Below are 23,329 nucleotides of genomic sequence, written 5' to 3'. Positions count from 1 at the left end.
CTGCCTTCAAGGTCAAGCTGGCGTCACAGAGACAAAGGTCGTCGCCGGAACGTTTTATTCATAAGCACGTATGTGGGTTTGAGGTGATGTCCTCATAAAACCCATGTAATTTCAAGGTTCGTATATGAAGATGCAATGTCCCTCAAGGAACGTGGTTGAGATGAAATCACGGACAATTATAGGTAATAATGCAACCTTTAATCATTATTCTCTTATTATCAGTGTGAATGTCTTACCTCTGTGTAATGTAGAAAAGGATTTTTATTTAATTTCTCTATTCCTGTGATACACTGGCATATGCCAGCACATAAAAATATAAACTAGGAAGTGATGGAAGGAAGAAGATGAGGAAGACCTAGCAAGGACCGAACGTAATAAAGAAGTATTTGAACTCTTAAGTATGACCTTGATTCTGACTTAATACTACACATCGAATAAGTTAGTAGATTGTCTATGGCAAACTTGAAGTCTTTTTTTTTCTGTATATTTCGAAATTTATGACAAAGATTGAATTTCTGGAGCACCAGGCTTACATCTGGGAAGGTTCCTCGTATTCCTTTCTAGAGAAATACACACACACATATATAATATCTATATGTATTTATAATATATACATACATATATATGTTTATATATATATTATTTATATAATATATATATATATATATATGTTTGTATATATATATATATATATATATATATATATATATATGTGTGTGTGATTTATATTCAGTCCTTTTAAAACAAATATGACGAGTGCCTGGCCATTGGCACTTATTTCCAATCAACCATCCATCTTACTTTTTATTTGTAACCTCGTGCGGTTAATATCCCTTGATTGAGTGCCTCTCGTAGAACGCTCCTTATTAATTTTGAGGAAGAATCTCGGCCATTCCAATTCGATGCATCGCCACGACTGAGCGATTCTTCCTAGTCGTACTGTAGTTTCGTGTCCTGCAATTTCAAGGACAGAGATCAGACTGTGATTGGAGCTTTGGTCATTTCCTCACTACTTGATGTCTTTGGGCATTAGCTTAGTTTTGTTTATTTTATGAGTTTTACTTGTTTTAGGGGTGCATGCTGAAGTAGTAAAATTCATCTCATTCTATCCTTTCATAGATACCTTGTGTGGCGGGGGTGTTCCTGACGAATATTGATTAATCTCATCATGGAACTGAGGTCCCTCTTAAGAAAGGTATATGTTGCGCGGCTCTCATCCCTGGTGCTGTATGTTGGATAAGAAGTTAGAGGAAATGTCCATGAAATTTGCATTTATCAGGTACAAGACACGGATATAGTAATTTTTTTCCGTTTTAAATGAAACTTGTTGGTACAAAAAAATTTTCTCTCACTTTTCTTCTTCAGTTGACTTTTCAGATCTTTTTTTTTTATGTCGTAATAGCCAAGTTAATATTTGAAGGTTGTCTAATGTCTAGTACATACCACAAGCAAAGCGACGTCACTTTTATGTTCTTATCAATTCACGGCACTTGGACTGTCTTTGCGAGAGTATAAGTGACAATTGAATGCAGTATATTGCATGACTTTACATAAATTACGCACTAACAAATCTATCATGCAGTTTTTGAATAGGAACTAAATTAGGTTAAGTAGCAACTTATGCAATCGTAGCTCAACAGACTGCGACAACCAAATCCAGCAGAAGAGCTGTTACAAGAATAGCACGATCTAGCACTACTACAATCGATATTGTTTACATAAAACAGCTGATTCCGTTGTCACTTGCCTTTACGTAGACATCATGAGTGGTCGGTATGCACTTCGATCTCTATCTCGCCAAACTAACAGAATTATTCCGGGTAAGAGGATGACATCGACTGAAGTCGGAGCTTTGCAGGTTCATCACGACGAAAACAATATGGAATTTTACATACAATTAGGAAAAGGTACAAAAATCAAAGCTTATCTTTCTGATGCTGTCATTATGTAAGCTAACAGCAGGTGTCCGAGGTTTTTCATCACCCGTCACCGTAATGTATAACACTTTTTTGTTTCCTTAAGTTTTTCTTCATTCCAAAGGTGCATTTATCAGTGTATAGCCTATTACAGGGTATCCAAGAGCTCGTGTTTGCATAGCCTAAGGCAAGCGAAAACTACAGCAGCAACAACAGCCTGATAATTTTCTGTGTCATTTCCGTGAGACATAAATTTCTAGCTTTCTGCAGTTGGCTAATGCCATGGTATTTTAATTCACACCCTTATACATAAACCGTAATCTATATTTTTTTATTAGATCTCCCATATTTTATACATTTCTAACCATTATTGTTAGCACTGACGAGAACTTGCTCTATCAGTTTTTAACTGAAAAATGTCATTAATATGACCAATAAAGCTGTCATTAAACTAATTACCATCAAATGGAAGCTTTTTTTGTGTGTATGTATGAATGGCTGTTTCAACATAGCCTACATTACCATAAGGCCAACTTGTAGTCTAACGAAGGTTAATTGAATATATCACACTGAACTTCAAGAAAAAAGGCCTAATGTTAGGAACATCTTTGTCACTAGTGTCTTTTGAGTATGCTAGGCCATTGAATAGCCTGTGTGAATTCGGTAATACTGCTCTTTGATAAATTCATTTCTTGCCAACATCAAATGACGTAAGTCGGTCGTTGAATGATGATGATTTTAGCATTTTTTCCTCATGGAGTGTGAAGGGCAAATTAATAACAATTTACATAGTGTTTACTATTAGACATACAGATACTTCAACAATTAGACATACGGATACTTCAACCATTTCCAAGGTCCATAGTTGATGTTTGAACTGTTGTGGTTCCATTACTTCGTGGACATTTTTATCAAAGTCATAGTTACATACTTTGCATGTGCATTATTCTTTTCCTGGTTATCATATAAACTAATAATTACAAAGGTGAAATTGAGTTCCCCAAAGACAGATAAAAGTAATGGCAGCATTTTTATCCATGAAATATATGATCCGAGGGTAAATTTATGTTAAGTGAAGTAATTGAGCATGCTGGGTCCCATTCATACTTAACCTGGTTGATTTTCTGTTGTAGTATCTAGACAATTGTCCCCAGACCTGAGCATAACATAAGTAGTTGGGGTTGTGAATTACTAAAGAGGTACAGTACTGCATTTGGAAAATTTTGACACACTGTTAGTTTGATACTCATGGAAGTTTAATATTAGGCTTGGTAACCTTTCATTTCAGGATGTTAGTAAGAACTGAAGCAATCTGTAGCTGACTGCCAGGCACATAGCTTAATAGGCAAGTAGCTTGATAAATGTTGGCATGGCATAGTGCATTTTACAGAAAGTTGGGAGAAACCTGGAGACAAAAGCTAACAATGTATATATATCCTAATAGACATCCCTACTCCTGCCGTGTATTAGTAATCTGCATAACAAAAATATATTACTTTTCATTTTTCATTACAGAAAACAAGTAGGCAAACTGTTTTGATGATTATGTGCATTTTCTGTACTCATGTCCGGTTATGGCCCAGCCACAGTAATTGACAGTCCTGTAACATTATTTTTTCTTTGGTGCTGGATGAATGCCAAATGCTTAATGAGATGAAATCAGCATGACTTGGTATCATTTCTTAATGAAGTGCAATATTGCTTTTCTGGCTTGTTATCCCTGAAAATAACCAGTTTCTCTTTGTGTTGTTTTATGAGCAGTTGAATTCATATCAGTGGGGGTAATTATTTCTCATACCCTTAAAATAGCAAAGGAAATCCTAATCGTTCCGACATTTTTTATGTAGGAGTATTCCTGGTGTTATCTGGGAGCAGTCATTATGCTTAGGATGGTGGTCAGTTTGTAGCAGGCAGGTGTGTGGTGGGGCACTTCCCTCAGAACTGTCAATTTTCTTCAGCCATAATTGATTCAAGGTGTGTGTGTTTTCTGTTCAGTCATGGTGCCTGATTGGGGTTTGAAGCAAGACTTCCAAGGAAGGTGTAGGTAGGTTCCCGCCTTGTTGATCAGTCTGGATTTGCTAGCCTTGACAGTGGAAAAGGAGCGAGTGAGTTGCATGGCCTCTCTAATTAGTTCAGCACTCATTTGTTTGGGGATCCATCTCGTTCTTACTCTTCCCAGAATTTTTAGCCAAGTCCCTGGCAAGAGATTTGAGTTTTTTGATCCCCTGCCTCAGAGACTGTGTAGATGATGACTGTGATATGATACTTTTGTGTCCAGGGAGTTTTGTGGTACCATCTGCTCAGATTCAACATCTGAGGCCTGAATGTCAATGACAGCATGTTAAGACTGCAGACATATGGGGGTATCCAAGAACACTGTCTCATTCTGGCTTCAGGAGGTTATCAAGTGAACATACAAGTTGTCTGGCAATAGTGGCAGCTACATACTCCAGGTACGGACTCACAAAGTCAGGATTATCGCTTCCAGTAGGATGTTACCCACAAATCCATGGATACTTTCTCCTTAGAACCTGTTGTGGATAGGAAAAACAAAAACTAGTCTTGTTCTCTGAGCAATCTTCCCACTTAACGAGTGAGTCTTGATATAAAAGACAAGGTTTATATCTTTGTTGGAAGAAATTGCAAATTTAGGATAATTTGCATTTTTTTTTACATGTGTAAGCCTGAAGTTCCTTATCCTTATTGGCTATTCCTAACCAATCCTACATTTGCTCTTTTGCCAAAGGAAAATGTGCTGCCAACAATCGAGTGAGAGGGTGAGTCCTTCGTTCCCCTTACTCTCCTGCCACCAGTCAACTACCTTGTTACCAGTGACCTGACCAACTTTCACCGATAGTATATTCATGAAAAGACTTTTTTTTTGCATTTAGAAATTAAAATTATCCAGAATTTGCAATATTCTGATGAATATTAAGACGTGCCATTCCTTTTATATTTTAAACAGAGAGAGCGTTTCTTCAGTATGATGTCCTGAATCCAGCAACAGGAGCAGTTGATCTGCAGCACACTGTCGTTCCAGAAGTTTTCCAAGGACAAGGGATTGCTAAAGTTCTTGCTAAGGTACAAGAATAATAGTTTTCAGATTTTAATGGCTTTACCATCTGTACACTTTTATGGGATTATCACCATGTAATTTAAGATTCCCTTCAGTGAGCAATATCTTGCTTGTCTTTGAACTCCCTCACCCAAAACTGCTTTCAACATTGAATTTACTGCCTTTAACCATTAGGGTAGATCTTATCTATAAAATACAGAGGTAGCTTAATATATTCTTTTAATATTACTTTACCTAATCATTTTCATTTTTACAGACTGCCATGGATCATTTTTCAGCACAGAACAAACAAATGAAATTGACATGTTGGTACCTCAAGAAATATTACAATGAGAACCCAAGCCATCTGTATGAAGACAGAGTAATTGACGATTAACGTTCATTGACAGTTTAGTAAGTTTATTTCTTTATATATTTTCACATCTGTAATCATATTATGCTGCTGTTAACTACACTGAGGAGCACTTTAATGACTGATGTATAAGAAATTATAGTTGGCATGGGCATTTTTCTTGTAAAGAATAAGTTTGCCCCATTATTTTGCAGCTATAAATAATTTAACTCTTCAGAAATTAAATGTTTCACTAGAAATATACAGTACTGTAATATGAAATTATATTTATAAAATAAACAGTAAAGAATATAAAAGGAAACCAATGTGGGTTTTTCTGTTAGTATTTTTGTATATTTTTTTAGATTCTTCATTAATGTATTTTCAGAATACAGGCAGTCCCTGGGTTATGGTGTTCTGACTTAACAGGCGCATGACAGCACTGTTAACCTAGTTTTCAGTGCCGTAAGCAGTTTTACTGCGCTGTACCCGGTTTTATGGCACTTATGGCGCCATAAGCACCATTTATTCCCATTATTATTATGAAGTTCAGGTTTAAGGCATTTTTCTTGTTACAGCGAGCCACTGGGAACAGAACCCCCACTGTAAACCATGGGACTGCCTGATCCTTTCTTACTGGAACATGAATTTTATAAAACCCATTAAAAATGCCAAATTTTTAAAGTAGGTAGTCACACTACTTGTTGAGCCGCCACCACAGGCCCCAAGAAAAAGGTGTTGAGGGACTTTTGGACAACATCCTTCAAGAAGAATGAGGTAAAGGTAACTGCTGCCACCAGACTGCTCCCTCATTACCTGTTGGATTGATTAGTTCTTCCAGAAGGCGAGAGAGGGCCCAACATCTCATATGCTGTGAGTTTGTGGATGGGTCGGAGGGTCCTCCACGCTTTCGGGGAACTTGTAAGGTTTGAAGATTACCTCCCATAGCCAGGAGATGGTATTCTTAGGTACCTCCTTCTTGCAACATCCTATGCTGTACTCATGAAAGAGTACTTGTACTCTGGTCTTAAGTTCTTCATCTTTCGCAAAGAAAATTTTCTGGTGCAAACTTGGTACAGCAACATCTCATCAGGCTCTCCACCAACAAGTTCTCGAGGGGAGGGAGGGAATTGAGAAACTCAAACCTTGAGTTCAGAACCAAGGGATCTTGTGTCTTAGCCTCAAATTCTGTGATGAAAGAGAACAAGAGAGGGCGCCACCTCTCCAAGTGCCTGACAAGGTATGACAGTCCATGCAACTCTCTGACTCGCTTGGCCAAGGATAGGGCTTGAAGGAAGACCATTTTGAGGTTAAGATCTGTCCGATGACTGAGGTAGGTTCATACAGGGCTGCCCTGAGGCTCCAAAATACCACTTTATAAGGAACAAATGAAGTCTCTTCAACTTCATTGGTCATATTACCAGAAATTATATATTACTGAGTGTTAGAAAACTCTTTATTGATGAGGGTACTTGTAAATTCCTTGGAATTTCTTTGGGAATGCTTTTCTGTAGGTGCTCACCAACAGCAGGTTTGAGAGCCCACTTGAAGTGATTTCTCCTTATGTGGCAGGTATTAAAGTGTCTTGATTACCTCTGTTAAAATCATTTGAATTATCAAAAATTTTTTGTTATTTTGCTTTATTTTTGGGAGCCTAAGAGGAATTCCATTACACCAGTGAAACTATTTTCATTGGCTGATGTACTGAAGCCCCATAAAAATAATAGCCTTTTCTTGCTTAAAATTTTTCTTATATTTTATGTATGAAACATGACAACCAAGGAAGGGACTACTTCTCTAAAAATCAGGGAAAAGAAAAGAAGTAATAAGAGCTGGACTTGTATTCTTAAGGCCTTGAAAACATCTCTTTGGCTTACAGGGTACATATGATTCAACATTTTCAATTCCACAACAATACTTAACTATTTCTCCAATTAGATTCAACTGGGTTTTCAAAGACCATTTATCTAGTCTTATTGCATTGAAATTTCAGCCTTATCAACTGATCAAAAGGATACAGACTTATAAGAAGAATAAAAGTTTTATATAGTAGACAGATTAATTCTTGTGAGGTTATTCCCAAGATTCTGTGATTATTTACTTGATAATATTTTAGTACAGCAGTTCAGTGCTTCTCTATCATTTTATGACAATTAGTTTTATACAAAAGTAATGAAAGATTCAAGCTTGAGTTTTTACTGACTAAGAATATTTGAACTTCTCTCATATCATAAAAATTTCTTTATAAAAATTTTTAGTACCAATATTAATTACGAATATATATACACTGATCTTTAAATCTTCTATGCTATAACCTTTTGAGTCTACTAAATCAGGTATTATTATTTTGGAAGCCTTAAAACTTTTCAGTACATAATGACTTTTTTCGTAAGTAATTTTCAGTAACAAGGAACCTGACATGCAGGATAACTAGTCTAATAAGATCAACAAAACTTAATACTAAACTTTGACAATACTACAAATAGAAAATTATAATATATTAAACTTTCAATAAATATGCTCACCCTTTTCTAAATGTAAACAAAATATGCATCATATACCTTTCTGCAATGTAAATGCAAAAATAAATTTTCAAGCCACTGTTTTTATATAAATTAGATTAACAATAATCTGCTACAAGAAAAAAAAAAGGAACGGTAGATTGTTGCAATTAACAACACACAGACAAACGGCATCACATCTCAAAAATGCTATGCTGATCACAAAAGCTGGAAAAGTTAAAAGATGTACTGAAGTGATGAAATGTTCAAAGAGAACACAGCTGAGTTTATGAGTAGTTCATATCCAATAACTAAACTCATGAAGAGCTGACAAACTGACCTCCTGCAAAATGCTAATCATAAGTTACAAACATCATCTGAAGGAACTGTTAATTATATACGTGAAATATGAAGCTATCAAGAATCATTATGTTCTCTTCCTATTAATTATCACTTAAGTACTCGTATCTCACATTTTAAATAACCTGTAAATGCATAACACCTAAAAGGATTAGAAAATGCTTCAATAACAAAATTTTTCTGGTACAATTCATTTCATTGTTATCAGTCTTGAGGATTCAGGACTTCAGATTCCCACTTCATCCTACCTAGGAATATATTTTCATCTGTGTATTACAACAGATATTCAGATAATGCAAGACAATACATTCCTCAGTATATCAAGGTAAAAACTATGTGAGACCCAAATTAATCAATGACACATGAATACAACTATCTATAAAAGCTATATATTTATTCATTACAATCCACCTGCAATAGCTTCAAACCTTTCCAAGCACTGAAGCTACTTTATAAAATCTTATTCACACATTCATCTTGCTAATGTACAAAATCCCTTTTACGATGTATAAAGCACTTAAATCATTTTTTAACTAAACATTCAAAAACTCTAGCTCCAAAGGAACTGATGCTATCCAGTTGAGATGAACAATGTCCAAACATTTTTGCCAAGATATTTTATGCTACCTAAAAAGATGTGTGCACCTAATAAAAATCTGCATAAATTATAAATCCACTATGCTGTAATGTATGTTGTAGGCCTCTTAGTAACAGACACTCCTCAAGAAAACCTTGAAAGTAACCTTCCAATAAATGTGCTGCTGACATACATTTATTTTTGTTAAATTAAAATTGTAATGAAGACCAAGCAACATAATGTCCAAATAGTACATGATATTAGTATTTAGGAGAAAACCAGAGTATTGCAGGTAAAAAATCTTTACGGTTCTGTAAAGCAACAAACTATATGATCGCTAATCATGTGAAACATTTGTAAAAGACTTGACTTGTACACAGTCCAAAATAATCATATGAAATACTTTGGCATGAAAAAATTCAGCTTATATCACTTTCATATTTAATTTTTTTGTGTAATCAAAAGATTATTATATATCAAAGGAAAAAGTTTGGCATTTTTTCATTTTCCTTACAATTCTAAAATTGAAAATGTATACATTTTGCAAACATTTTTTACTATGCAAGTCTACATAAGAGCTAAAAAAGACAAAAAATTAAATATGTTGCAAAATGAGTTCTTTTGGTTAGCGCTAAAACTGAAGAACATGATGTCCTTTATTACTGGTATTTTATAGACATACCTTAATAAACAAAAAATCTTCCTTCCAGAACTGGCTGGTTCCCTTAATATATGTAAAACATTTAGATTTACATCAGGATATAGCTTGTGCTGTACTTTGTTATATGACTTTCCAAAATGATCCTTAAAATATTTTCACAGTTCAGCTTTACATTACAAGCAGTAAATCAATTCAATGAAAATTCATTATCTGGTTTTCTAGGCTCTGGGAACCCCTAACTTTCACTGTGCCTGAGGATTAATGAAACTGATTAAAGCAACTAGCTTCTCGACAGATTTTGTGGCTCTCAGAAATCAAAAAAGGATGGTGAAACTCCCAAGATACCATACATACTTCAACACTGGCACTGGATCACTAAATTTGCATATCTGCATTACCACAATATAATTACCACAAAAAATGTGATATCTGCACTTTCATAACCACAAAAATGTGAAGCATTCAACTAAAAAGAGGAAGTAAAATAATCTAAAAAAATTATGAGTTTCAAAATACCTCAACATACACCTTCATTTACGAAATGTCTATGCTTAAATAAATCTAATTATTACCGCAAAACACTATTGGGTATACTGTACCTCCTGCTAAAGCCCACAACATTTATTACAAACATAGATGATGAAGTCATGAAAAACGTTATTCTTCAAGTGGGAAACCAAAATCCCTAAATCTACTCTGATTGTGAAGCAGAAAAGGGATATTTAAGTCCCTTTCACAACTATAAAACTTCACAAAAGTTATTGTTGATAACAATTATCCTGCAAGTTTTTCTTATTTTCTTTAAACTTATAATTTACCATTATTGCTATGGATCAATATTAAATAAAACCTCAACTAATTAACAAACGACATATAGCACTCTTCTTTAAGTGGAAAACATCTTACATACGGTAATATCTTCAGTTTAAAGAAACTGTACGGAATGATAATACTGCATATCTTTTAACTGACCATAACCTACAATGAATGACATTCACTACAGTAACCATAAGCTTGAGAATAAACTAAAGCTGTAAAAAAGTAACAGCTATAAAAAAAAATGAATAAAAAGTACAGTAATGTCGAGAATATATATCAACTATACGAAAAAGTTATAAGTAATTTTTTAAGAAAAAGAAGCAATGTTTCATTTAAATACACCTATAAGTTATTGGTATCAGGTTTTATGTATATCACAAAAAAATTACCTCAGCACCAAAGAGGATGATGTTAGTTATTGAGTGACCACACTTCTGATGTCACAGTTTTTAACAGGTACTGTATTTAGTAACTTCCGTTAAATACGACTGTCCCAGAGGTCTTGCCTTCGTCCACTTCCAATGTCTTTTTGCCCTCTTCTCTACATGAAAAAAAGAAAAATGGAAACAAAACATAAGAACTTATAAAAATAGTTTATGTCAAAAGAACAACTAAATAAAATGAAATCATTCTGAATCACTGGTAATGTAAAAATATGTAAAACTTGAAAAAAATAATCTTCAAATAAAATTCAACAAAAGATTAATTGTTGCGCCGCTTCTCAACACACAAAACGTTATACACATATCGCTTATCAACGATTTCCGCCATAATTATCGGAAATTACTATATTTGCATCTGTTCTTACTTTCATAATACATTTAAAACAGACATCAAAAAGTATTTGTGACCTAACTGCAGGGAGTCACCCAAAATCTTGATATTGGAAACTAACCTTTATGTGAACTAAACTAAAACATGAGCAACAAACATCCTTGATTTCATAGCACTTTGATGTTGCAACGTTAAAGCACAAAAAAAGGTAAACCTAATGTAAGGAAAATCATACCTCAAGCAATTTGCAATATGAATCCAAACCAAATTCAAGGAAAAAAAAGTTCTCCAAATATTTACCCACCTATAAAAATGCTAGACACAGTTGTTGTCAGTATAGCCTGATTTAAAAATTTGTTATGGTAAATAGAAATATTCTGAGCAGTAATGAATGTACACCAAGAATGGGGACGTGGAGGCCCTCCTAACCTGAGTTAACATTTTCCTTTTTTCTATTACAATTACACATTTATCTCTGCTACTTGTCACTGAGCTCACTTTTCCATTATCATAATTTTCCTTTATAGAACTAAATATCTAGGGAGTTTATTCTCTTCCAACTTGCACACACTGATTGAATATCCCTCTGGTCCAGGCCTTGATTTATGAACTTACCCTGTGATTTTTTGGACCTTCCCACTGGTCACCATCCTGTTCTGACCGTACCTACCTAACTACTAGTGATTGACTGCCCTTCTCTCTTTCTCATCACTAGCCAAAACTCACTAACTTTTTGGCCTACTATCTATTCCTGGATTCTGCACACCTCAACAACTTATTCAAATATCATCATCCAAATGAATCTCAGTCACATCTCATCTGAATTTTAATTATTTTTTTATACCACTCATATCTGCTGCACAGAGAAATACAGGTCTAATAAATGCATCATAAATTATTTCCTGTTTCCAGATGGGATATTCTTATATACCAGATTTAGTTAAAATTAGCGGCTGGTATAAAAACTCAGAAGTATGATTGTGAGGTAGTTTTATCAAGATTTATTTCCTAGCTATCCAACTTAGTTTCCTGACAATTCTATTTCTTCCATATACAATGCTTTAAACATTTCATGTCTAAGGAATGCTACACTGTGAATAAGGCTAATTGTGATTAACGGGTTTGTACGAAAAATTTTTCAAAACCAAAAAATACACAAAATCATATCAAAGAATGATCAAAATGTAAAAAAGTATGCAGGTAAATATAGAAATACCATCATAAATTAAAGATAATGAAGACAAAAGCTTCCAAAATTGTGTAACTGATAGATAAAAAACAACACAAAGGAACCTACAATAACCATTAATTATAAGAGTAGTACTGTAGATCATTTTGGCAGAGAATTGTCCCTGTTGAAGAATTTCCTTGCGTATAATGAAATAAATCTGTAACCACAAACATTCTGGTAATTTAAGTTAGTTCAAAATTATCTTTGGTGTTGTAAATTACTTTTAATCATCACGGTCACCTATAATGACCTTATCTAAACTTGTTGAGAATATTGGCCACATGCCTTTGTTTCTGCATTATATCTTCCATTAAGATTATTATTTTAAACTTGCTACTTTTCTAGGCTCCATTAGGGCCAGCTTAGCCATTAAGATACAAGGTTCTCTCTTTCCTACACAGAGGTATTCCATTTTGGCCACTGATGTGTAAGATCAAGAGAGGTATTCCATTTTGGCCACTGATGTGTAAGATCAAGAAAGTCTTTCCTTTCTCAGCCACTCAAATCATGTCTGCTAAGTCACCCCCTTCTACATTCACATATTTTCCCTACTTCTGTTCAATCTGATTTTTAGAAGACTTTTTGTTTTTCTTAAGAAACAGAATTATTACAGTACTCCCCCAAGAGTAAGACACCGCTATAGTACTTATAAAGTCTGCATGGACTTTTATCAATACCTGTAAAAAATGAGAAAATGGACAAAAAATTGTATTAAGACTAATAAATAGGCACAAGCAGGGCATAAATAAAGCAGAAAATTTAAATGCCTTTACAGTTAAATGGAAAAAACGTGAGGTTCTTGACATTTTTTCCTACTATTTTCCCATTTTTCATTTCACATAATACCTTTCATATTCAATGATGTACCTAAAAAATAATGAAAAAGTGTTTACATTATGTACCAGTACGTAACCTCCTACTTTTGTAGAGAAGCTAATAAAACTCTGCAGAAACGACAAAATTACCCAATCATCAAAAGTGACAGAAAGAGGAAGATGCAACAAACACAACATCACAATGACAAATCATCTTACGGATTAAAAACTACGCTCAGCTTTCGTTCACTCTCTTCTGGAGGGGTACAGCTGCCTCTGTTCTGATCATCTTCGTAATCTTCTATGGAAGGAGAGCTGCGAATGAACACATTTGTAATTAACAGGTAATTAAAATTTGTTATCAACATGATTGACTAAATACAATAGAAGATATGTACCTATAAAGGTCATTAACTTAAAAAATTTGCATATGTATGGAAGTATAACAGTTAAAGAAATTAAAAGTTATATTTTTTTATTTTTCCCATAAAACATTACTTTACAAAAACAGCTACACTAACTAACCTCAAGGATGATTCCGTGACATCAGTAATGGAGTCCATAGCCTCTCTCACTGAGAAACTGGTATCACCAGCTTCTTGCAGTTCTGCATCAGCATCTCCTGAGCTGGCATGTTGAGGTTTATTTTGTGTTTCTTCCATGACTTCAGAAGCCACTTCTACTTGAGCATTATCAGGGAGTTTTTGTGCAAGAGCATCTGGGGTACCTGACGGTCTGCGTCCTTCATCCTCACTTCCTACAAAATATCAGTTTTCTCATTTGAATCTTACATTCAACATTAAAATTTTTCATACACAAATCAATCTATCAATCAGAATATTTTAAAAATACTCATAATAGCATAAGTCTTAAAATGGAGAAACAAATCCACATTTACTTATCTGTACAAATACTGTATATTTAAGACTAAAGCTAAACAGAAAGCTTTCAAGAATCTGTCCATACCGATTCTTGAAAGCTCTCTGTTTAGTCTTCAATATATTTGTACAAATACATAACTGGTAATTTTACCTATACAGTATCTGAAAGATAATCTTAGGTGTAGTAGAGACTAGAAAAAATAAATTACTCACCCAAACTCTCACCCATGTCACTGTGAAACTCCAATCGTCCTGCCGTACCATTTAGACTTTCTTGCGAGACTGCTTCACAACTCAAGCCATTATTAATTTCTGCGACACCGTTTGCAGCAACGTGAATATCACCATTACCATTTTGTAACAGAGTTTCCTCTCGACTTTCACTGATCACGTCAACTTCCAGCCGTCGCCTGTGAGCGATATATAAATTCACACTGAAAAATACTCTTAACATCCTTCCCAGTAGTTAACAATAGTTTACAAAAAGAGGGCTCAGTGTTAATTTACAATGAAGACTGTTTTTATAAATAAAGTTTACTTCTTAAAATGGCTGAATGGTAATTTACCATGAGAACCAGTTGCCTAAAAACCCAGTTATTTTATAAAACAAAGTACATTTCTGTAATACAGAAAAATTCATTTACAATACTATGTGCCATTTGACTAGCAAAAGTTATAAAAATTCATCAAACTCCATCATTCTCAGTACAGTACAGTGCTGTACTTATTAACAAGATCCTAGGAATGTTTTAGATACTGTGCAAAACATGAGGTCTGATCAGACTAGCTAACACTTTAACATGAAGTATGTTAAAAACCTTGGAGACTCTAGAAGCATGTTGTCCGTTGAGCCACGAACACTCTCAACTGAAGCCCGAGACAAACGGCCATTTGGCATTAACTGGCTGCTGGTGAGGCTCACAACATCTTCGTCAAATATTTTGTACCTGTCATTAAAGAATTAACACATCAGATAATTTCACTATACTGTACATATATAGCTGTTACTATTTCTTTCGTCAATAAACACCATGTTTTTAATTTGCTACCTCACATGTACTGTACTTCTCTTACTACTGTAGTTGGTAAATGGTCATAGTGTATTTTCTTAAATTGTCCTTTAAAATACTTAGATCTTTGTTTCTTAAATTATAAATTATAATAACTACTTACCCATTCAGTTGTCTATATAACAGATGTATAAACAATATTACACTGTTGATAACACACTAATGTACAGTACTTACCAGGAAAAATCATAAACTAAAATATAACAACAAAGCTCGAATAAAACAGAACCCTAATTTCAATATTTTATGGATTTCTAACATTGCTTTGTGGTCAAAAAGTCATACTACCTTCAAAAGTAAATGTTATGAAAACTTACTTAAAACTATAAGGGTCACCAAACAAAGATGCATCATCGTCTTCATCTTCCTCTGGAGAAACAAACACTACTTCTAAAGTGACGTCACCTTCTTGAGAGGACAATAGTTTAACAGCTTCTGTGTGATTTGCCTGTGAATATTATTTTACCATAAAACAATAATCACACATCTTGACAGCACATAAAAGCAATGAATAAGGCAAATTCTTAGTTTACTGAAGTGCAAATCAATTTATATTTTAAATTTCTCAATAGCTATCCCATAAGAGTGAATGACAGAAGATAAAATAATATCAATTGCTTCAAGAATACCTTGCTACTGGAAAAAGTTGAATGTATTTAAAAAAATCTGATGGAATCTTAGATTTCCCTTTACAAGTTCCTACAAAGTTTATAGCAACAAGAAATACTTGAAACCAACAATTAACAACATACACATAGACAAATAAAAATTACAACAGAGACCTACTTCTTTTAATGATGCACCATTCACACTCAAGATGGCATCTCCAACATACAACTGGCCTGAACGACTTGCAGGAGTATCAGGGTGGATGACTGAGATTAAAACGGGGACACCATGTTCTTTTCCACCCTAGAATAAACAGGCCAACTGATTAAATGATCGAATGGTAGTTCAGTGAGACTACAGAGTCAAAATTCTCAGCTTTCACAAGACTAGCCAGTCCACTCTGGAACAGCAAAGGTTTATATTTTGTAGTTTATGCAGTATTACATATGCATTCATAATTTTCTAGGATCATACATCATATCATAGAACAAAAATGATTTCTCATACAATTCTTCATGAATCACCACAGACAAAAATATCAGGTAAACTGCCTAATAATAATAATAATAATAATAATAATTAAATACAATCAGCCCACGGTTATTGGCGGGGGTTCTGTTCCCAACAGCATGATGATAACCAAAAATCGGCAATAAGTGCTTATCAGCGCCGATAACCAGATATTGGCACTGAAAATCCAGTTATTGTCGTCACTAGCCAAGCGCCATAAAACTGGATTGCCAATAACCAGGGACTGCCTGTACTTCATTGTAATTTAAGCCATACGAAATATTTATTCACAAAAATTTATTCTCAAAATAAATTTTTCACATTTGTCCATGTCCCTCACAAATCTGTCACTTCATTTATGACTTCAAGAGAGATCATCTGGTGACTGTCTAGCAACAACACTCATGTGCCTCACGGATTGTAAGGTTCCATGCAGGTATAAGTGAAGCACATAAAAAACTGCATCATTCTTACAGAGGATATTTTTTTTGTACCATCTTACATCAAAATGTAGCCAACTGATGATAATACTCCATAAAAAGACAAAATTAATGCCAAAACTCACAGTTACTGACATGCCAAGTCCTTCATTTGCACCCTTCCTTAAAATGACAGTCCTACGTTGCTGCTGTTTTGTGGGACGAGCCATGCTGTTACCACTAACTACTGCTCCGCTGGCATCACCTCTCGCATCTGGTGAAGTCTGTAGAAAACAGAATGGTGATTTTCTACCCAACAGCCATACAAACAGGTTTTCCAAATTACAAGATTCAGGAGTAATGGACCTTTACTGTATACTACTGTACTAATAGTAAATGAGAAATAAACAAATGGTCAATTTCCATCTCTCTCTCATTATCTCTTTGCATGATTAATCTCAACGTTTTTCATTTCTATTTACTTATACTTCTCACTACGACACCATGAAGTTGAATTATTGTAAGTCAAGCAATTGTAAAGTGAAAGCTTCTTTGTAAAAGCTTCAGATCTTTTCTCAGATTCAAAGTCCATATGCAGACCAACTTCACTGCAGCTTCACACTTATAAAAGTAACATACAGTAGATACACATATGCCATTATAATCTAGAAGAGATTGCTTTCACTTAATCTAGAAGAGACTGCTTTCACTTAAGAGTATTCATAATAACTTGTTGAAATCACTTGAGTATTTAAAAACTCCTATTATAATCACCTCTGTTTTCACTACAGAAATACACAGCAGTACTGCCATAGATTTAACAAGAATTAAATCCAAATAAGTTACTTCAAGTAACACAATTAAAAAGAGATCAAACAATGTTTCTAGTCGAATAAGAATCTTACTTTAGTGTGTTGACTATGATGACAAAAAAATTTTATACTAAACATTTAGTGTATCTTACTCGAAGCTTTATTACAAGTTAAAATACAGCACAGTGTTAAGGACTACAAAATTACCTGCGTATTATGAGAAAATCTATTGCGACACGCTCGAACAACAGTCTTATGACGATGCAAGTGTATCTCTGCTTCCAGCTGATGCCATAATTTGTCATGTTCCTCTCCTCGCAAATCTCTGCCTAATAGCTGAATCTGTTGAATCCTGTTAAAAGATGCATTTCATTCATTCATTTTTCCAAGTTACAAACACCTACTACAATACAGTATGTGTTATGCTGAGCAAAAGAAATTCCTCTGTAAAGCATTACATAGTTATACTGTAATGTTTTCTGTTTGTCATAATTATAAAGTATTTTCACTAAAAAAATTATTACCAAAAAACAAGATTTTGCATGACAGCATGAAAACTACAAGGCAGTAAACTGAATTCTGTACAACTAGGCTCCATGAAGTTACTTAAATAGCCTCCTTATTGCTTTTTTCCAATTTGGGAAAGCCGTTAAATAAGAGAAATTCATAGTAATAAAAATTATGCTAGAATTAACTGAATGCTAATTTGTTAAAAATAAAGGTAATTCAAACCCCTTACCTGCAAGTTGCCATATACAGTGCTGTATTTATTTTACCTCACATACATTGCATAGCGGCCTTTCAATCTTTCTGGAGCAACTTAACTGTAATCTAACAGACTACACTTTTTTTTAAAGTGTAGTTTTTTCTTTGCATCTTTGTTCTGCATACAAAGCATGTTATAAAAACATTTTTGAGAGAGAGGGAACACTGTGATTACAATGATTAGTGGAATATTAAAAGTAGTCTGTGCTACATCAAGCTACAAGTGCTTTTTCTTCGTCTTAATTATACAGTATTTTCTTAAGTTGTGTGTATGCAAAATGGCAGAAAGTAAGGGAGATGCTCAAATACAGTATGTTAACAACTCGGACACACTGAGAAGCAGTTTCAATGTTAGCCCACTTGTCAAGAATGCAGTATTATTGCATATGTAATCTATGAGTTCAAGTTATGACTCCCAGATGAAATTTTTATATCAGATAATGCTCTCAGGTCCATTTTTTGCATTTTGGTTCCAACTTCAATGTTACAGGGTCTATTCTGAAAGCCATTTTTCACTGTATTCCATTAACTGGTACATATTTCCACATCCAGCACTCAAAACAATGAAAAGATGGAGTTGGAGTGGTTGGACAGCAAGATGGAAGAAAGTAAGTGGAAAGAAAGTAAAGTGTAAGTGTTTAAGCTCTCCTCCATTCTCAATTCAGGTTGTGGTAGTTCAGTGGAATCAGCAGCAATTTTCATTCTGTGGTCTCCAGTTAAAGCCTTGCTCAGACTACAATACATTTTCACTGGCAAACAGCCTTACTGCTCCTGTGAGCTATTAAGAAAGGAGGATTTGAGACACCAGCAGCCACTGACTTATCTTCTACAGGTCTCAAGTGGAAAAGGGGCTTAAGAGCACATTATGCAATTCCCCAAAAATAAAGTACTGATAACTTACCTTCCTGCTAATTCTTTATCAAGATATTTAGCAGCTAATTTGGCACCATATAGCTCTCCTTGTAGTCCTAAAATGTAACGGCGCAGTGACTCATTTTCTTTACGCAGAATATCTATTTCATGATGAACTACGTTAGATTTCAAATTTGATGAACGTTGCTCCTCCAGTTCTCGTTCCTAACATAAACAAAAGACAGTTTTATGTACGAGCAAGTACATTTCAAAATCAGCTGGCACAGTAACAAATCCATGAAGAAATTTTCATCTTTCACACAAAGAACTTAATGATATTCCAGCTACCTTAAATATACTGTATAACAAACTACCGTGCATGGTACTGTTAAGTATAAGACCAAACATGCTATCTCATTTTCATTAAAATAGAGGTTTCTATGTAGAAGAAAGTCAGGTATACAGAAGATGGACAAACACAACTTAGCAACCATTTGGACAATTCTGGTTAAAATGTCACATCTACAGAAGATGGACTGCATATACTGTACAATATCAGCATTAATCTGGACAAACCAAGTTAAAACGTGATTTACCAACGATGGAGAAACTGACAATTTTGCATTCATTTGGTCAATTTTGGTTAAAATGGTAGTTCCACTGAAAATGGACAAACTCAGAATTTACCTTTAATTTTGACAAATCTGGTTAAAATGTCTTGCTCTATAAAAGATGGACATATATAATTTGGCACTTACTTGGACAATGTTGGTTATACAGTATTTTTACAGAAAATGGACAAATTAACAACTCAGCAATCCTTTACACAACACTTTAAACTCATTTATGAAGTTCAAGAAAAAGTAAGGAACAAAATACTCACAAGTTCATCCTAACCATGATAGCATGAAATATAAGGGAGTGAAATCTTGAAATAAAAACCCAAACATTTGAGCAAAGGACATCACTCCTCATGCCCACTTGAACTAAGACTGTATGTATTTCTATGCTATAAGGAATTCTATAGTATAACAACCCAGTTATACTCTGGTATGATAGTAAGATTATAATGCATAATTCAACAAACCCTAAATCTTTAATAACAAACACCATAAACTTACTTTCTGACAAAATATTTCATGATTTCAAAGTACAGTACTGCAGCATATGGAAATTCTGTAGCCACTTGTGTATGGTAACTATAAAACATAGTAATAAAAAATCAATGGATACAGAATCTGTGATGACAAAAAAATAATAAACAAAAGGGAGGACACTTAAGTTCATTCAACTTACAAGTCTCTCCCTAATTTTTTCTGAATCTTCTACATTAGTTGTACCATTCGCTGAATGAAGCTGTAATTGTGCTGAATGAAGTCTCATCAACAATTCCTGACTTTCTGCTACAGCAATCTCCCGGAATGCTCTGCTTTCTGCACATTCATGACGTAAATGTACAAGCTCGGCCTGGAAAAATAAATAAATCTGGCATGAATTTAAGGGAGGTTATAATTAGATCACATAAGCCATATTTTTCATCTTGTGTACAAATTATCTAAGCAGAAAATCTCACCTAAGCTTTTCTGATTTCCCTTCATTAAAAGAAACTGCATTTCAGAAATACAGTGCAGTAAATATTTTATTTCCTCTAACTACAGTAAAGTTTAAAATCTCAGAATTATCTTAATACTGTACACTGAAAATATGTAGTGACTAGTGAACTATTGTTACACTGAATATACAAACCTCCAATTTTGCATTTGCTTGAAATACAGTTTGAGCTTTGTGGGTAAGTTGTGCAAAGCACGAGGACAGAGATTCAAGGCGACCCCTCGCTGGCCACTGAAAATTTGCTTCATCTTCATCAAAATGGTCAACTTCTCCTGTTAATAAGAACACATTTATAACAGAATTATCTCATTACATTTATAAAACAGTGCAGTAAAAGGTCACTGGATACAATGTGATTTTTACAATCTGTGGTGTCATACTGTGATAAAAGGACAAACAAGGCATTTCAAATGATGATCTGTGAAGAATTAAATAAAATACATGTCCTTTGGCTGCAAGAATAAATGGAGTCGTTAATAATAATGGCTTCAAGAGAGCTGAAACAGAAATCAAAGGCTGAGAGAATGAATCACTCTTATTAAATATTAAAGAATATTGGAATAAGAAAGGACAAACTTTTTGTGTGCAGTATTGCTGCAATATCTACATCAGGTACCCAATACAGTAAAACAGTACTACAAATACTGGAAATTTGGACATAAACAAAATAAACATACTGGGGCTTATATTTCCAATTGAAATATTCATTTTAACTTGAGAATATAACTGGGGTTACAGAGTGAGCAAGACCCAAACAGTTTTAGTCTAATAATGTTAGAGGGGGAGAAAAAGAAAAGAATTTTAGTTGGAGTATAAGATTAACCAAAGAATGGGGGCTACCCAAGGAAAAAGTGACTGGTTGTTGGGCAAGGTGGCCTTCAATCAACACCAGTAATCTTTTTTTCAAAATGGTAGTTAAATGAAAGTGTTTGCAGTATCCTACAATGCCTTCCACTGTGACAGACAAGTATCTGCTGTCAACCTTAGTTACAAGATCCAAAAAAATGTTTTGGTACTGACCTTGGTGATCAGTTAGTACTCAGTTTCCAGTCTGCAAGGGGAGAGGAAAGTCTACATACTTGTTTCTCAATGAACTAAACACTGAGTACTACATAAGGGCAGCCTCTGGTATAGTACACTACAATGTATCTCAAAAAAATTGTAGACACATGAGTGACTACTTTGGCTAATTTACAGAAAACTTTAATGATCATTCTGCCATTAGCTGAACAACACATTTTATCAGGCTTATTCATCCAATGGTTATGAGAGGCCATCTTGATAAGTGATACTGTGGATGCCTTATAAGTTTTGTAAATAAAGCAATCACAACTGTTCATATCATATTGTGATACTCCCGGTTTACGATGCCTTATCATAACCGTTTTGTAAAATCGTCAAAAATCATAAGAAAACCTTACTTTTAATGTAAAAACGACGTCATAATTGAGTTTACTCAAAAAAAAACCTTCAAATTATGATTATTCTGCCGTTTTGGGGCCATATTTCTTCGTCGGATGTGTGCAACATGCGTAAGCCGGGAAATAATTTCTGATGAATATATTTGAAAAGCGTCTTTCTTATATCATATTGTGTGCAATTACATGTTTCTTTCCTATAAGAGTTGGTAGCTTAAACTGGAGGAGGAGAAGATAGAGAGAATGCACACATACTTAAAAATATACTGCACTCGAGAAACTAGGGCACACTAATAACAATGATTGTTCAACATTACAATTGTCAACTCCCCTAAAACACAAGCAGATGTCTTTGACCTTCCTCCATTTCTTCCATTGTAAAAGAGGGTAGGTAAGGTGAGGATGCACTCCACAACTTACTACATGACTCGAGAGTGTTCTGGATAAGGCTTGGTGGTGAGGGGTGTAAATCATGTAGGCTAATCCTAGGGGAAGGTGCGGTCAAGATGCATTGCCGCAATTGGTCTTCCAACAACTTTGTTTGTCATAACAAGTTTTGTGATTGATATTGACTAAGCTACTGACTCCACTGTGAACTTTTCAGACTTTTCATCTTAAGGTTTATGCCTTTTAGACAATTCCTGTAAATGCATTTAATAGGTCTTGCTTTAAAACCCTCTCGCCGCCCCCTTCTCAAAATCCTGGTTTCCCACTCGGGCCCCCTAATAATTTCTAGACTGCAGGCTATATAAATCACATGATGAACAGTCAAAAAATATATGGTTCATGTACTGGAATGAAATTCAAGTATCATAGTACTACCAATGTTCAATAAAATTATAAAATGTCACTTGCAAAAGGCCTCGGCCTGCCGGGATGGACCATATGAGGTCCCAGAGAGACGAGAGGTCAGGGCCAACAATATTAAACAAAGAAGCTTATGATGAAGTTAAACAAAATACAAGAACCGATACATTCTTTCAATTAATGTTTAACCAAAAACCTGACATTACCTTGGGGTTAAATCTACGAACAGGCCTACCCAAAATGATACAAGGGTCATAGGGGCCTATGACTAGGACACCCGTATATCACAGACAACTGTATCGCAATTACACCCGGTTAATATCCACTAACAAAATGAGGTAACCCGTCTTAATTAATGCACTTGCCTATTAATAGATCGAGGTCGACGAACGCCTTGTCAAACTCCTTTTCCAATAGATCTAGCCATCGGAAACTGACATTTGTGGCCGCCATTGCAACATTTGCCAGCTGGCAAAGTTGTTATTGTTGTTTTGACACCTACTGTTCTCGGGGT

At 34.6% G+C, this 23,329-nt stretch overlaps 1 protein-coding gene and 1 long non-coding RNA gene across 2 annotated transcripts; one reads left to right on the top strand and one right to left on the bottom strand.

Moving 5' to 3' along the window:
• The first annotated feature begins 1,768 nt into the window (after window positions 1-1,768).
• LOC136826162 (uncharacterized) lies at window positions 1,769-5,269 on the top strand. Its single transcript, XR_010849529.1, has 4 exons — window positions 1,769-1,907; window positions 3,205-3,261; window positions 4,882-4,997; window positions 5,249-5,269. It is a non-coding gene; the product is annotated as an uncharacterized lncRNA (long non-coding RNA).
• A 1,880-nt stretch (window positions 5,270-7,149) lies between these two features.
• On the bottom strand, window positions 7,150-23,315 carry LOC136826159 (Golgi-associated PDZ and coiled-coil motif-containing protein-like). The gene is made up of 13 exons (XM_067083193.1): window positions 23,181-23,315; window positions 20,726-20,862; window positions 20,276-20,446; window positions 19,029-19,204; window positions 17,570-17,714; window positions 16,697-16,834; window positions 15,799-15,924; window positions 15,330-15,460; window positions 14,761-14,889; window positions 14,156-14,352; window positions 13,587-13,818; window positions 13,281-13,376; window positions 7,150-10,782 (listed from the first exon to the last, which is right to left on the bottom strand). Exons 1-13 carry the CDS (start codon window positions 23,266-23,268, stop codon window positions 10,707-10,709), a joined length of 1,842 nt encoding a protein of 613 aa, XP_066939294.1. The 5' UTR covers window positions 23,269-23,315; the 3' UTR covers window positions 7,150-10,706.
• Window positions 23,316-23,329: the final 14 nt, after the last annotated feature.

This window comes from Macrobrachium rosenbergii, chromosome 40 (genome assembly GCF_040412425.1).
Source record: "Macrobrachium rosenbergii isolate ZJJX-2024 chromosome 40, ASM4041242v1, whole genome shotgun sequence".
NCBI lineage: Eukaryota > Metazoa > Arthropoda > Malacostraca > Decapoda > Palaemonidae > Macrobrachium > Macrobrachium rosenbergii.
Note: the sequence above shows the minus strand (reverse complement) of the source record. Positions and strands in the feature narration are given on the sequence as shown.